The 17,338-nt window shown below is 40.1% G+C and overlaps 1 protein-coding gene across 4 annotated transcripts in view; it reads right to left on the reverse strand.

The window, feature by feature from the left end:
- Nucleotides 1,201-17,338, reverse strand: part of SLC34A2 (solute carrier family 34 member 2) — a 54,412-nt gene continuing 38,274 nt past the window's right edge. For all 4 annotated transcript variants that reach the window (XM_021393942.1, XM_021393943.1, XM_021393941.1 and 1 more), the window contains 12 exons: nt 16,182-16,296; nt 15,944-16,078; nt 15,316-15,444; nt 14,325-14,468; nt 13,612-13,723; nt 11,854-12,049; nt 11,141-11,236; nt 8,068-8,188; nt 7,202-7,369; nt 5,721-5,837; nt 5,509-5,633; nt 1,201-4,767 (listed from right to left, as the gene is read on the reverse strand). In XM_021393942.1, the coding sequence (XP_021249617.1) occupies nt 4,192-4,767; nt 5,509-5,633; nt 5,721-5,837; nt 7,202-7,369; nt 8,068-8,188; nt 11,141-11,236; nt 11,854-12,049; nt 13,612-13,723; nt 14,325-14,468; nt 15,316-15,444; nt 15,944-16,078; nt 16,182-16,296 (2,034 nt within the window). In that variant the 3' untranslated portion in view covers nt 1,201-4,191. The remainder of the gene's footprint in view (nt 4,768-5,508; nt 5,634-5,720; nt 5,838-7,201; nt 7,370-8,067; nt 8,189-11,140; nt 11,237-11,853; nt 12,050-13,611; nt 13,724-14,324; nt 14,469-15,315; nt 15,445-15,943; nt 16,079-16,181; nt 16,297-17,338) is intronic.

Genomic DNA, 17,338 nt, shown 5'->3' on the forward strand with positions numbered 1-17,338 from the left:
AAAAAGAAATGTTGAAGAATTCAAGCTGCGTTTCTGACTGATGAGAATTCATCGTGGTGGTAAGTGTAGCACAGGTAAGTGTGGTGTTATCAACAGTTTGGAACAGGGGGAAGTGAGCGTGAAGCTTCAGCAGAGGGCTAACAAGACTGGGAGCACCAGAAGGAGCTGTGACCATCATCATGGTTAAGTCATAAGCACAGAGGAAGAGGATAGATTCCAGCTGCAGAAACAGGAGCAACCCAGCAATTAGCTGAAGCATTATTTTGCACGTTTTAAAGGCTTCAGCACGTATCTGTTGTTAAATACTGATAGGCGTTGCTGAACTTTGCCCTAGGTAGCTCTGCAGAGGGTTTGGAAATCGTGAGATGGATGGCACAATCTCTGCCTGTTCCCTGGGCGTGCTTTGATTCGTGATGGACAGTGAGTCACAGAGAGTGATGGTACACAGAATTACAGTATTTCTGCATGAGTATAAGAAGCTGTAAGTCTTAAATCACAGGCCTACAGTGCTTACTGCTTACATGTTAGAAGACAGTTTATACTATATTGAATAATAATTTGTGTTATATTAAATACTCTGTTACCTTCATTTCACGAAAATATGGTATAGTTTGAAATGGCAGTTGCTTTGGAGGCTGGTTCCTCAGCTAGTGCTGAGCTTAGACTTAGGAAATACAACCTTTTAAAATAATCTTTAAGTTATGTAAGGACTGCTTCTTAGTTTTCTCCATCTCTTTCATTTTAAGCTCCATAGCCCACATATGATCAAAAAAAGTAAGATGTCTGTTTTTGCCATAAGCCAGATGTCACTCAGGTCACAAGAAGGCATTTCAGAAATGCTGTGTTTGCCATCTTTCATGTAGAAGTGAGAACCTGAACCCAGTACCACTAGTGCATCATGTGTATCCAGCAGTTATGCAACCCTAGGGTTTGTCTCCCATGCTCACCTTCTCTGAGGATGTTCTGCAGAGCACTGCTGGAAAGTATTTCAACCTGTGCAATTGAGCTGGGCAATTCTTTGTTTTTTTTCTCCATATGCAAATCTTTGATGGCCACAGAGCTCTCTGAAGGGTTTCTGTAGTGCCTGACACTAACCTCAGCTCCTTTGCGCTGCATCATCTCAGAGTAGCCTATGTCTGCATACTCATTTTTCTGCATCTTCCATGATATGCATACAAACAGATATTAGGAAAATCTTCATTTTTTAAAATTTCTCTTTATTTTTACATTCAGTGCATGAGGACAGACAAGATGAATATTCATGACAAAGTATAAAGCCATATGCTGTCCTCAAAACAGTAAAAGATAAGATGTGTAAGAGTTTAAAAAAGTATTTTAGAAATCTTATATTTCCAAAATTCCACATTGCAGAAAATTCAAATCTTTTAGAAAAGTGGAGTTCTGCATCCTTGTGCATGAAGCCATATTATGAAAATACATGGGTGTTTTTCATCTTTATTTTAAGAAATCTGTCTCTGCATTACTAACAATCTTTATGTAACCTATTGGTGGAGCCATCAGCCTCCGTAATAGGCAGTATGCACAGTTACAAACAATTTTAAAAGTTATATTACAAAATATACAGTAGCTCCTTTTTACATTTTTATAGATAAGCATTGTATAGTTTTCAAATAAGTATATATAACACAATCACAAGCCTTTTTCTGTATAACTTATGAAAAGTTCTGTACACTCAAAAAATTATAAATAAAGTGTAAATTACTTCTGTTAAGAGTAAGAGGGATGTTTTCCAGGACATGTTGTGCTGTCAAGTGTTAAACAGAAGTCTGTTTTGGAATCTGCCTAAAACAATGGCACAAGATGGCCTGACGTTCACCAGCAAGAACAGAGGAGGGTACGAACTCAGTACATCCATCACAGGGGAAAAGTTACAATGAAGAACATCGGACTATAATTTTTACCCTGATTCTTCTGTAAGAACTGCTTTTCCTCTGATGCTTTGCTGAACGTTATTATCACTGTGCTCAACAGCTTTACTTCAAGACTCAAAATAAGGTGCATGTCAAGAAATGAGTAAGATTAGATGGAAATGCTTCCTATTTCAATGAATGGTCAATGGAAATTCAAGATATCTTTGAAAGAATTCTGGATTTTTTTTTTTTCTCGTAATTTTTTTCTGTCAAGACAGAGCATGGGAAATGGAACCTAAAGAAACACAGAATGTGAAAGAATCCAGAACTGTGAAAATAAAATGAAGAACAATTACTGAAGACAATTCCACTTTGAAAATGAAATGCTAACAAAATTCTGTTTGAACTATATGGAGAAAAAGTAAATTTGAAAAAGAATAGCTTTGTAGAACTCCGCTCTCTGTTACTAAACCCACAAAGAGCAGAACTATACCAAAACTAAATGCTTCTGAAAATTCACTCTAATGCTAAGCATTTTGTCACTGGCTCATTGTTGTAGAAACAGGTGGAATCTCTGTACGTTTTAGGCAGCTTAGTTTGCTGTTTTCAACGTGAGCTTAAAAAAGCAAGTGAAAAAATTTTCCTTTCTAAAATGCATATGAATGCAGCCTGCTGATCCTAGAACTCTGCAGAAAACTAACAACTATTCAGAAGTAAATGTGTTACAGCACCACTGAGTGGCTATGCTAAGCTAAGGGTCTTCTCAATAATTCCATTACAAATTTAATCTATAACTCAGCCATGCAAACTGGCTTTACATGATACTGATTGGCCTACACTCAGCTGCATGACTTTTTTTCCATTAGTGGTTGGACCTCAGGTAGTATCCCATGCTCACTCATATCTAAGCTACTAAAGGCCAGCAGAAGTATTCAATGTGTCTTTGAAATGCTCTTTTTCTGACATTGAAATGATACCTTTTGTCAGTCCATGATTCAGTGCTGTCTTGTAAGCATTTACTAAATCACCAGTAATGGTAAGACCTGAGCACAAGCAGCTTCACACCAAGTGCAATACTACCTATGGATTGACTACATGTGCTATCAACTACATTACCTAAGGATTTTATTGGGATTTGGATTGCTACATACAACTGCCAGTAAAATTCACATTATTTCCAAGGAGGGTGGTTCAGAGCACACAGTGACAGTGCAGAGTAAACACTCATTTCTCACCAGTCAATGCTGCTACACGTCCCGCACTAGCCATAATCTGTTCTCCAGGTTCCCTCTTTTGTAGCTCTAAAGCCAGTCTCCACTGCTATATTTTAATGCCATTTTGTGGCTCAGTCCCAATTGCAGACAGATCTCATGGTGTCAGCCATTGGGTGGCTCCCTACACCCCTGTGCCAGCCACTTGTCCTCCCTCCTGCACCTTTCCTCTAATTGTGCCAGGACAAGTGCTTATGGGATTACATAGTGGACAGGATGGGGGAGGACTATCTAGAGAGAGCAGACAGCCATGCAACCACACCCTGAGTCCATGAAGCTCTTTCATAGCCACTCAGCGTCTCTAAACCCAGTGTTTAACCTTCAGCAGGCAAAGTGATCAGCAATTAATTTTTGGCCTTTAGCTTGAGACAACAAAAGACAGCAGCTCCTGACCCTGGTGTTAAAGGAGACAGAGAGGGCTCTAAATGGGCTTATGCATACCCTAATGCCAGACTAGGACTCCTAGAGCTCCTGAGGGATGTCCCAGCATTTCATTCTCCTCCACACAGACAACAGATTTTGTCCATACTTTGAATACTGTTTTCTATTTTGACCACTGAAAATAGGCCAGTGAAAACATTTGGATTCTTTTTGGTTGCTTGGTTTTCTTTTTTTACTTTTTTCCTTTTTTCATTTACAGAATCTTTGGGGTATCATAAAGTAACTTATACTGAATAAGCCAGTAGGCCAGAAAGGCTGTTCTACAAGTGAATTGTTGGGTTGACTGGTTTTTAATTAATCATGCTCCTTTCATCCCTGTCTTCATGGGACTACATCAAGATTTCTTTTGGTTGTTACTGATAGCATTGGATGAATGTACCACGCAGTACATGCTCTGCAAGCAAATCTGTCTATAGCTTTTCAACTGATCGTAGATTTTCTAGGGACTCTGTCAAGCTTGTTTGTCTCCATTCCTTGATGAGTGATATATCACTGGCTGCAGGAACCTAACAAAATATTCACTCTGTTCTCAGTGCATTGTTCAAGGTAGTTTTCAAGAGCCTGACTTGTCCTATGCTGTATCTCTGCTGTTATAGGTTGATCCGCTACTATAAGGCTGTGTTGTTTGTGCCTGTTTTTTCAACACAAGCTGCAGCTGGAGCCCTTCTTACACCTCTTTCTTCATCAGCCATTGCAATGGTGTTTTCATAAACCTCCATAGTTTTTAGCTGATTATCTTTGGCACCCTCCTGTTCTGCATTGACTTTGCAGCACTTGCAGAATCCGCAGCAATGCTTCCCACAAAAGGAGAGTGAAGACATAATCATATTGTCCCAGGGCTCCAGGGAGTGCATCCAGATGGGAAGGAAATCCCAGTTTTGAAGCTTCTCAGGCAGTGAATGTGGTCTCTTTGTCTGCATAATATTAATTACAATCACAGCAATAAACAGAGCCAACAGGGGAAGACAAACACCCAAAAGGACTGGCCAGCCTGCCAGTGACAGACCAAATACAAACAAAGGCAAAAGAAAGAAGCAGATGAGAAGATAAAATATAGCAAACCATCTGTACTTGGCTGTTATGTTTCCCAAGGTCTTGCTCATGCGGATTGGCAGCCGGGTAAAAGGCAGCGGGTAAAACAGGATAATCCCAGAGACATTGAAGAAAAAGTGGCACAAAGCAATCTAAAAGAAAAACATTTGAAAAGTTCATTACCTCAAATGACATTAAGTAATCCTACCCACATAGTAATAACTTCCAGTGGTACTGACTTCATAGTTTCCCTTCTCTTGCTCCCCACTTTGATCTTTTCTTGTCTTTGCTTCTATTTCACTGCTAGGCCTTTCCTAGCATAAAAAAAGGACTTGGTAATACCTTATACATTCTAAAGGCTGAAGAAGATAAATAGGCCACAGCATCTGAAAGCAAGAGAAGCCTAACAGAGACAAGATATGTCCCTGCAGACAGAGAAGTTTTAAAATGCAACTTTGTAGTGAAAGAAATTGAGTCCACCAGAAATAAAGCTGGTAAAGCAAGCAACTATCACGATCCTGAGCAAGGAACTTGGATATTAGTAACCTTCATAGGGGGTTACCTAGGAGAGTTGTCAGAGATCTCGGCACTGAATTCCAACATGTTGAGAATTAATGCTCTGCAGTCAAGTGGCCAGTCCTGCTGGATTTCTGAATGAATTCAATCAGATCAAGCTAAACTTAGGAAGGATTTTACTATATATTGATATTCTAGGAATGCTTAATAGAAGCTTTTTGCTCTAGTAGTTGAAATTCATGAGCAATCATTAGTACCATACTGAGAATCAAGCTCAATGTCCATGACATATTTGTATCAGAACTAATTTTGTCAGGTTTTATTCAGAAAAGTTGCAGCTTCTAAATGAATTCAAGGAAGCATTGGTTTATACTGACCTGCAATGAATATTTTAATGTACTCCCTGGGCTTGCTAAAGCTGCAAGTATAGCTGTTGTGGTTGTGCCAATGTTAGCTCCTAGGGTGAGGGGATAAGAACGCTCAATGCTTATAACACCGATGCCTAGGAGAAAAGAAACAGCATTGAGCAGCTCCAGAATGATGAAGAAGATAAAATGTGGGGATGAATAATAAAATACTGACAACTTACCAACAAGAGGTGTAATAGCAGATGTGAAAACAGAACTACTTTGAACAACGAAGGTCATACCAGCCCCTGCAAGCATAGCCAGGTATCCAGCTAGCCAAGTAAAAGGAAATGGGAAATCTAAAAAAATAGAGGGAGGACATTGCCTTTAGAATAACAAAATGTTCCATGCAGAGTCATGTAACAGTGAAAACCCTACTAAGCATTTTTAATGTATATATATTGTTTGCATATTGTCTAAAACAAGATTGGAGGTCAGAGTCAGTTCTACTACTTCAGTTTGCCCTGTTATTTGTACTCTCTTCCACTTTCCACCACTGGACACACTGTGAGATGGATATTAGACTAGGTAGACCTCTGTCCTGACCAAGGGCAGTATATATGCTGTAATAAAATTAGGTGCCAGAAATGTGTCCACTGAGCTCAACTCAACACCTTCTAACTGTCTAGAGTTTCCCAGTTTTGGCAACCAGCCATTCACTATGTAGATGGGATCTTTAGAAGGCTCTGAGGACCACCCAGCTAAAATCAGAAGGTTCCTAACTAGTTTCAAGCTGAACATTTCTTAATAATTCACTTGTTACTCTTGCAAAGAAAAGCTAATCACACTGATTAGAGAAACTAAGTACAATGATCCCTCGTAGTCTGCAGACTTATGAGTGAGCCAAGAGGTCAGGACTTCATCAGTTGAGATGACACAGAGAGACTCTGAGCAAATCACAAATGAACAGTAATTGGCTGCTTTCTACCCATCTATTTCAATTTGGGCAGTGATCTTCACCCACGACAAGACAGAATGGGAACCACTTTGCTGTCTTCCCCATGGCTGTGAGCACTCTCTTCTTACACAATCAGGTGTACACCAGGACTGCTTTTCCCTGTTGCAGGTCCTGAACTCTCCATTCAATGGAAAATTAAGAAAAGGCAGCCAAGTGGAAAACAAAACAAAACAAACACCCTTGTTTGCACACAATGAAAGTAAAAGCAAAAATCACCTGGATAACACAGGGAAAGACAGAAAGTACCAGCTGCTTATCTTACTGAGGAGAAGGTTAAAGAATGGAATATGGCAAGTTAAGGAAATTAGATCAAATAACCTCTACATACGTTTGTCAAACTTTCTTTAAAAGGAACATGCAGGCCTTGTGCGCAAGCAGGCAATCACAATCTCAGCACTTCAGCACTATCTTTTGGGGATGTGAAGATTACATTTCTAACAGCTAATGATTACACATCAGAAACAGAGCCTGGACTTTGGTCTCCGTTGCTTTTAATCTGCAGTTCACAAGCAAACTGTTCACTAATAAACTTTCTTTAAGGAAGAAAATAACATGCTGAGCTGAAGAAATATTTAGAGGCAACATTTCTGGTTTAATGTTGTTTTCTTGAAACTATTCTGCAGTAATAGAACAGAAGATGTCAATAAAAGTACCCAATGTCCTTGTTGTTACTAAGAACAAGCTTCAGGGGAAGCAGGTAATTACCAGTGTTGATCGTCTTCTTGATAACACTTGCCACTTGTCCTTTAAGCACAGAATTTAATAGCTTAACGATCATCACCAAACAGGAGCACAGAACAAGCAGGGACAAAGCCAGAAGGATGAGACCGATGGCAAGATCAGGCAGGTCTGCGTCTGTAAAGAGATGCCGGCCTGAAAAAAGAAAAGGAAAATAAATTGGCCTAGTCACGTTTTTGTTTCTGATCCCAAGGCCAGCTCTGGTTTTCATACACAGCCTAAGAAAATGGGACCAGAGCACACATGGCAAAAGTTGAAAATGCTATATCCTTAGCTGCACAAAATTTGTGTCTAAGAGGGGCTCTTACATGACACTTCCATAAAATATACAGCAGGCACATCTGCAGAGCAGGCAAAGTCTGGCTGACCATGTGCAACTTTTTGCAAGGAGGGAGAGTACAACAAAATGAGGAAATCATGATGAGCTCATAGCTGGGCTGTGGGTCAGCAAGAGGTGGCTGTGTGCCTGAGAATAGCTGTTGAAATTCCTGAACATCATGCTTGGATGGAGATATCCAAGCAACTGCTACAGCAAAGGAACTGTAGCATCATGTCACCTGAATAGCCAGGGTGACGTGAGACTGAAGATCTCAATTACTGATACCAGGGGGCATGGAAAGAGATTCATGAATTGCCATATACAGTGATGATGCTGGTAACTCCAGCTGTATAACAGAGCACAAGCTGTTTTGACTGCAGCTTTAGAAGTATCTTGTGTACACATACAGGGGAGTGCCTCTTGATACACCTCTGAAGTGGTCTATTAACAACATTAGAACGATATGTATCTCTGTAAAGGAATCGTATCAAAGGAAAAATGGTTCTATACTTACATTTAGTGATATATTCTGTTTCAGATATGTTTTTCAAGGTCCAGGTTGTGTTTCCTTCTGACCAGCAAAGTTCAGAAGACGTGCAGTTTTCTGAAGGTGGAATTGTGACATTCTGCAGTGTCTAAAGAGTGCCAGAGAAAGCTGTTGGTTCAGACAACTACAGTGTCCATTAAGAGCTCATACAAAGTTCTAGGTTTTTTACTGCAACCAAGAATTAATCAACTAAAGGCAGATTTGCAAGCTGGAGTGTAACTCAATTGCACCCTATTAATGACACAGCAAATTTTCTTGTATTCTCCAATTAAAAAGCTGTGCTTTCGCTCAAGTTGTTCAACACAACTTTTAAAGGTGAAAATATTCCCCAAACCTTCTACATGGTTACAAACATAGCACCAAATAGTCAGTAGCTCAGAACCTTAATTACTGATCTCAGGGTTCATGGAAAGAAATTCACATTGGGTGGCAGCTGGGGGACAGAGGCATTCCTTTCCAGTCAGCGCCACAACTTCCTTGGATCAAAGCAATTTCTACCCCTTTACTGTCAGCTTAACTGCAGTTAATTGTCCATAGGCTGTGGAGTCTCCTCCTCGGAGATCTTCAAAAGTCACCTGGATGTGGTTCTGGGCACCCTGCTCAGGGTATCCCTGCTGGAGCAGGGGTTGGAAGAGATAGCCCCTGCCCACCTCAGCCATCTGGTGATTCTGTGACTCTGAAATGGTCTGATGAGCATTGCACAGGACTGTGACTCAGACTATCAAAATACTAGTGCAGTATCTGCTGCTGAATGAGCATAGGTTGGTCACAATGCCTTTGTGTGTCCCTGTCTTCCCATCTGTAGAAACAGAGATGCAGAGGTCATAGAATCACAGAATTAGCTAGAAAAGACCTACAAGATCATCCAGTCCAACCATCCACCTACCACCAATAGCCCCACTAAACCATGTCTCTCAGCGCTGTATCTAAATGTTTCTTGAACACCTCCAGGGACGGTGACTCAACCACCTCCCTGGGCAGCCCATTCCAGCGCCTGACCACTCTTTCAGAAAAGTAGTGTTTTCTAATGTCCAGCCTAAATCTCCCCTGGTGCAGCTTGAGGCCATTCCCCCTCATCCTGTCACTAGTTAGAAGAGAGGAGAGGCCGACCCCCAGCTCACTACAACCTCCCTTCAGGTAGTTATAGAGAGCAATAAGGTCTCCCCTGAGCCTCCTCTTCTCCAGACTGAAGCAGCTACTGCAGCTACTGCTTTATTTTCTAAAGCTCAAAGATTATCTAAGAACTAATTGTTTTCATTATGATTAGTATTAGTACTATTGACTTGAACCTGAATTTCTCTTTGTAAAATACAACCTTGCTTACAGGAGCTCCAGCTGATAGCCCAGATGACACTAAGTCCACAAGACCTTATGTAGATTAAGAAACAGTTCCGTGACTGAACTGTACTTCTCCATATCAATATAGCTAACAGCAAAATGGACTCTGAACTACACGCTGCTGAACAGGAACTATCTGTATGATATGTTGGAGTGATACTCTGTTTCAGAAATGAGGAGAGATCACATCAGATCATATTTTGTTGCAGGACTTGCATTCCCCCTCCAGCTGAAGCAGAACAGCCCAGGATGGACAAAGCCAGGCGTGGCCCCATAGCTTCAGGGAGCACCTAGTCTCCAGCCTGTTGAAAACATCAGCCGATACAATTACAACACAACTCTCTGAAATTCTTTCAGAGAATGTGGTATCAAAGCAACTTCATCAGATTGAAATGTTTATCCTTATCTTTTGCTTTAAATACACCCAGTCTGCATATATTCCTCCTTAATGTAAATCCGTTTAAATATTTTTGCCAGACATTAGTTTAACTCACTAGGAATCTAAATCAGTCAAATATCTTCCTCTTCCCCAACGAAGCTCAGTTCAAACTTGTAGGGGTTTCATGTTTCTTTGTAATTTGACTGTACATTTGGGCAGTAGTTACATAACCAAAACATAGTCACCTACATAAAAATTATCCGTGTTGAAATGTAACCTACAGCCTATGCTCCCTGTGCCATCACTTGTCGTCTAAGAGTGGGAGGACTGCAGGAGGCCAGGGCTCAGGCCTTGCTGAGCGTGGTGCAGTGAACAGGGCAACCAAGAGCTGCCGAGGGGCTGGAAGCAGCAGGCCTGACCCAGCCTCTGCCTTATCTGGGATTAAAGACCCAGCGCTTCAGCAGGGTAACCTGAGCGGAGTTTCACATTAGCACAGCTCTGTTCCTACCACTATCTCCCATAGCTAGCATTTCACTGGCCATCCAGATAGTCATTCAATAGGAGCTGGGCTCCTCTGAAAATGCAAGCACTTAATTTTAATCTCCACTGTGTGTCCTTAAGTATCTTCTCACCACAACTTCAGGAGTTAGTTTTATATACACACTAGCAAGCAGAATAAGTCTCTTTAGAGGTCCAAGAGATATTTATTGCTCTAGTTGTTAGTTTGGCTGAACGACACAAGTCAAACACAGCTCCAGGGCCTACCAAAGTACTCACTGGTGTCAATCTGGGCAACAAGTTCCTTCATGCTGCAGTGTTACTCAGGTGAAGAACAAATGATTTTTGCTCCAGAGAGGCTTTGTCAGAGGGCAGTTTTCCAAGAAAGCTGAAGTAACTAACTGCCAGCAGATTACTCTAGCACATATTAGACTAGGTGCCTAGATCGGATAGATTAATGGTGGGCAAAAAGAGAGTTTATTGGTCCTACACTGCAGATTTTTTCCACTATCAGGGAGTTGGTAGAATTACCAAGTTTAAAGGTATTTGACTGTGAAAGAAGAGAAAGGCTTGGATCCAAACCATCAGTTCTGATAAGCAAGGCCCTGCATGGTACCTAAAGCAATCAAGTCAAGCTCACCACAGGAATGCCATGTTTGGTGTAAGTGATGCAAAAGCCAGATTATACTGTTTTCATTCTTGTGCTGCTGCAACAAATACCCATTAAAAAAATCTAATTTCACATTAGTATGATAAGAAGTGTCAGCTACAGATCAGTAATATATTCCCTAGGGAGCCTGACAACTAATTTAACATAATACTCACCATATTGGTTTCAGTTACGCACCAAATCTTTACCAGGCTTTTGTTTTTTGCTGATTCGTCATTAGTAGCAATTGCATTTATTACAGATTTATCAAGCTTTAAGAAAAGAACAACAAGCAGCATTATTCCAACTTGCATCACATACTTCTGTTCAGCTCAACTCGAATAATAATAAACTCAAACAATAACTTCCTTTGGAAGATAAACCACATAAAGCTTCCACGACCATCCCTAACACTGGAGCTTCTGCCCAACGGGGAGGAGGGGTTTTACTCCCAGAGAAGGTTAAATTCTACATACACACATGATGTGTCTCACTCTCCCCAAATCACCCACATGAATATCTCAGCCATTTTATTCAAGCAGCTACACTGACGCAACTGCCTAAACATGTTTACTGCCATTTTAGGAGCTGCACGCAATTACTATGGCCTCCAGCTGCCCCTCCAGTGGTGTGTAAATTTCCCATAATTTGTGTCATTTCTTCAAGACTTATGCAAATCTTCTGCATGTGCCAGGTTATCTCAAGGAGCACTGTCTGCTGGTGTCTATGCAATAGTCTGACACTCCATCCATCCCATGCATCCCCTGCCTTCCCAGCCCTCCTAACTAGGTTTGTCCTCACTAAGGTGAAATGTGGGGGAAATAGAAATGGGAAATATGGCACTAGGGCTCTCTGTGTAGCAGCTTAATTTAAGAGCTAAAGAGCTTACCTCAATGATGAGCTTTGTAAAAGGGTCTGTGATGACTTTTAGTAGCTCAGGGGCATCTTCACCACTTTCAAGATGAAAGGACTCAACTATAACGTTGGTGAGATGGTAAAGATAGCCAGAAATGACTTCAATGGGCAACAATGCGAACACAGCAAGCCAGTTAAAGAAATCATGAATTGTTGCCCCAGCAAAGGCCCTACAAGAAATTAAAAAACAGAGCTGCTTTTAATTAAACAATATGTGCACAGCTTCCATTTAAATATGAAATCATAAAAGTGGGGATGAAGCCAATTTCAAGACAGGCATTATTTCATTTCTAGCATCCCAGAAGGTGGCAGCTTTATTACAGAGCTCTACATTTTGTCCACACTGTTAACCAAGCAAAAGAGTCAGGTAAGGTCACTGAAAAAGGAAAAACTATGAAAGACAAGTGATCCTTAACATGAGGCTGCTAACAGTACTCATCTGAAGAAAGAAGTGGCTGTATAGCCTGCATTCATTTTGCCTCTCACTCATTTTTGATACTTCGTTAATCCTGAAACAGGATTTGCCTCTAGGACCTATTCTACCGGACTCACATAGAAGTGGCTCTTTGCAGCCTTCTCACGTGTTCTTGCAAAGTGCAGGTTTGTCCTCCTAACTTCTCCACCACAACCTGAAGTGCCATAGCTGTTTTCTCAAGGGCACTCTTTCCCACATTCATAATAGCTGTTTGTGCTTCTCTTAATTCTGTGCAATCTGCCTGTATTTGTTTTAAAATATAACTCCTTAAATTAAGCATCGTAAAGGAAGAAAATGTGGAGGAAATATTCCTTGAAATGGTAATCCTGTAATTTATGTTCCAAATTGCTTGAGGGGAAATTAGGTGGAACGTTCAAAGTAGGACAACAAAAGTATTTAGAGACCAACCTGACTTTTAAAGGCTACAGTAAAAATCATCTTATTTACCCATTTTTTTACCTGACTCAAAACAAATAGGCTACTTTGTCACTGGAGTTTAAGTGACTGAATCTAACACAACCAAGGACAGCAAATCTTGGAGAAATATGCTTTGGTATTTCATATGTTCAGTATGTCATAAATGATAAGGTACCAAAGTCTCATATCCCTTGCAAGTTTACTGCCTATGTCTGCCAAGTGGCAGACTTGTCATAATTCGACAGTCAGAACACATCATTTTTTTCTATGGTTACCATCTCTTGTTTATTTGTAGACTTCCAAAACCTTGAACATTGATGTCTCTCTTTATTAGAATAGATCAAAATAGTGTAATATCAATTTACTAATTCCCATAATTAAGAGGCGATAAAAGGTGGGTGATGTCATGGAAGCTGTCTGAAACTTTATCCTTGTGTAAGATCCTGTTAAAAATGGTGAACTTTTATAAAACCACAAAAATTTGAAGAAATACAATACACTTTTCTTCAAGTATGTGAAACCATATATCTAAACATTCTACTCTGGCCATGGCAGGAATGATGACAGCTTACAATTTGCTATCCTCTGAAAGCAAATTACAGAATTGACTTCATTACTTCCTTATGACAAAACAAAACAGGATCTTTTTTTTCCATCTCCATTGAGATTTAGAGGTCATAAAAGTTGCTTTAGAAGTTTGCTTGCAGCTTTCATAACCAGACATTCAACTTCTGGACAACAGAAGGATTGAATGGCTGAAGGAGTGATAGGCAATACAGAAGAAAACTTACTAAGAAGGAAGAAAAGCAACTTTTCATATCTAGTGTTTAAGTACAATACCTTCTAAATTCATTCCTGTCCCCAGCTTGCATGAGCGCCACAATTGTGTTTGTAACTGAGGTGCCAATGTTTGCCCCCATAATGATAGGAATAGCTGATTGTACAGTCAGCACTAGAAAGTAGAAAATGAAGCATTGAATGAAAAAATGAGATCATCTGTGAGCTATTTGGTCCAATAAAAATTAACCTATATTAAGGCCACAGGGACAGACTTTGTTCACTGTCACTGGGATAAGGGACTCCAATCCACATAAGTTTGCTTTAACCAAGCCCCCTGGGAACGTGGTATGCCAATAGTGATGACCCCCACCATAGTCCCTTGTTATCTTTTTTCATCATGCATTAGAGGGACAGAGCCTCTTCTTCCCTAGGCATATCACACTTTCTGAAGAATTTTGAAATGTTGCCAGAAACAAAATTCTGTAACTGGTTAACACAAGAAGAGTATATGTATACTTCCAAAGTTAGTGCATTCATTGCCAGTGTTTCCAGTGATTTTCACTGCAGTTATGAACACTATTTCACTATCTTCTGTAGTGCATTAACTTTTTCTCTTTTTTTTTTAATATCAAAGTCAACAGCAGTGAAAGTCTTTTCCTGCAGTCCCTACTTTTAAACCCAATGCTTCTACAACTTCAGCACAGGTGGGAACAATTGTACACTGCACCAAGATTTGCGGGTAATCTCCAGGAAGAGACTGCAAGCAGACTTACGTGTGGAGGACACCATGCTGACAATGATGGATGAAGAAGTGCTGGAGCTCTGGACCATCACAGTCACCAGAACTCCTATCACCAGCCCCGCAACAGGATTAGAGAGCACCGAATCATCTTTGAAAATGTCCCCTGCTGCTTTACCTACCAAAACATATTCTCAGTGAGAGGAGTACAAGGTCAGGTCAATAGGAATTAGCAGAGCATTTAATTAAAGATCATTCAACCATTTAACATGATACATATGCATCCATGCTTGCCAGCTGAAAAATGTACAAGGTGATGTAGCCCAGAGATCCAAACTCAGGTTCTGAACTCTCAGTTTATCAGTTATCAGGCAATACTTTATATTCTCTCATTTCAGTGACTAAACAAGTTCCAGTGAACTCTGCAGAGAACCATATAGAACTAGCAAGAGAACAAAGTCTGTATAGCAAAAAAAGTGCACATACATAGATTTAAATGCTATTACTGCCGTGGTGACTTTTGGTTACCACATCAAGGAAAGTTGTTTTAATAATTCTGAGTAATACTGTTCCAGTAGCTTTCTATGTTGCCAAAAATCCAGAAAAATTCTACAGAAGCTCACATATTTATTTATTTGATTTATTTATTTCACTTCTGAATCCGTGAGCCAAATTCAACCCTTAGAGAAAGGTAAATGTAAAAACATATTTCAACAGTTTTCATCTTTGAATGATTATGGGGACATTTCAGTGGTGAATGCTTCTGTCACTAAAGTAACAGGAACCTCCTAAGAAATCAAGACCAATTCCTACATCACCAGCTCTTTGGAAACTTAGAAACAAAGGAACCTTCACACAGAGGAAGGTCAGTCTTCACACAGAGATATTTCCTTCTAAGCCTACATCTCTACACATAAATCTGTGGCATATGCTCTTTAAGAGCGATACTTGCAATTTAGTGATTCAGATGAGATTTACTGCCCCGTTCATAGCTCATTCTCGATACTTCACGTTCATTTTCATACCTCCTACTAGTTGAAAAGCAGAGCTCAGTACATCCAGAGAACACACGAATAAGTAGAGTAATCCAAGCAACATAATAAATTTTCCTATTCCATAGAGTACACGAATGATTTTTCCTTTTCTATCCAGTTCTGCAAAACAAACACATTAAGTATAAAGAAACATGTTTATTTATCTGGTGTTCTCTCCAGAACAGTTTAGCGCAGAAGAAGAGACTATGAGCTATGTACAGTGATGTGACCCCTGCATGTAATTAAACCCAAAAGTGTTCTTCTTAATCCAAATTTTAACTGCAGAAGTAGGCAGTTCATTTGCCTAATGAAGTCTTAGACCAATCCTTAGTTTTACACATTCATCTTACTGAGTAAAGAAAGTTCAATATGAGCCTGAAAATAAGATCATACTGCTTTTGGATTGTTTTCCATATATCCCCTTGTGCTTTAAGGAGGGTAAGCAGTATGGATTCCAATTCCTTCTTAGCGGCCTAAATGTCATATCCCAGCTTCACCACTGGGGAACATGAGCCAGAGTGTAAAGACTACATCTGAAAACTGCTCAAATTCTAAATTCAGACAGCAGAAATGATGGAAAAAATAAGTGCAGGTAACTTATTTATGGAGAAATGTCTACCTGACCACTTGACCCCAGTGTCCTGCAGTTCTGGCAGAGCCCATGGGTCTTCTTCTTGCCTTGTCTCATCTATCAATGCTATCGTGGAAAATGCAGGTTGAATTTCCACTTTGTTTCCAAGTGAAGCCACATTGCCTGATGAAACAGAACATTAAAAATATGTTTTAATTACTTTACCTCTTCTCCAAGGAGACTCAAACATACATATTTCTGAAACCTAGAGGTGAACACACATTACCTTTGTGATTTTCTCCTTCTTTTCCAGGCATATTCTGGTTTTGTTTGGAGGAATCACCAATATAGTTATTGGTTTCAGGCTTGTCTACCTCAGGCCAAGGAGCCATGATCTGTGACTAATAAAGTAGTGCTGATTAAAATTTGCGTGCAGTCAACAAATACAACTTACAACAAGGTATGTGAAAAATATGATTGAGAGAAAAAGAGATGGAATGGAAGAAACTTGTCCTTGAACACAGATTTTTACTGATCTTTCTGAATTATTCCTTTCTTTGTGAAATGGATATCTTAATTACTTTTAAAATTACACTATTGATTTCATTTGCGTGACTTACAAAATTATATATATATATAATGCCTGTATTTTTGTTCACTTTCAACTGGCATGAAAGCCATGTTTTCTCTGCTTTCCAAACCTTAAACATTTCTCTAATTCATTTTATCTTCCTTCAGAAAAAAGCTTTACTTTCTTCCATCTTCAGGTTTTGACTGATTACCAAACTGGTAATTCACTCTTCCCCTATTTTGGGTGGTCACATATGCTAAAAAAAACCTTCTTGTTGCCTTTACTGGTTCATTCCTATGGAAGGGTGGATGGCAATGTGACCATGGACAATCTGAAGGAAGGCCAAAGCTCCAGAAGCTCCAGAGCAATCGCTGCTGAAGGACCAGACAAGAGTGTGTTCAAATAGCAGTGGCCATTTCCAGGTCTGTATTTGCAGCTTCAGGTTCAGTCAGCTCGTATAGACTCTCTCCATAAACCGCTTCCTTTCTGACCCCTTTTGAGGTCAAGCATTTGGCATTCATTGTAATATTGTCTGAAAATAACAAAATCAAAGTAAGAAATCACGTGGCCAAGTCCTCATGGTCTAAGTAAAAGCAGAGGTACAAGAACATGCGGCAGTCCAAGGCCAGGCACAAGCTGAGGAGGCAGATCTTTCTTGTACCAAAACTTGGAAGACCCAAACCATTTACTTCAGCAACATAGGGAGCCAGAGGGAGGGAGATTACGGGGGGCAAGGTGATCATGGGGCTCCTAGCAATACAGGATAATACTTTCATGCTCCCAGGCTTGTAATGCCATTGGTTAGCCCAGCCAACATGACCCAAAACCCAGTGGAAAGAATGGGAGAAGTGAACCCTACACAGAAAAGTCTC

Source organism: Numida meleagris, chromosome 4, assembly GCF_002078875.1.
Source record: "Numida meleagris isolate 19003 breed g44 Domestic line chromosome 4, NumMel1.0, whole genome shotgun sequence".
In the NCBI taxonomy this organism is placed as follows: domain Eukaryota; kingdom Metazoa; phylum Chordata; class Aves; order Galliformes; family Numididae; genus Numida; species Numida meleagris.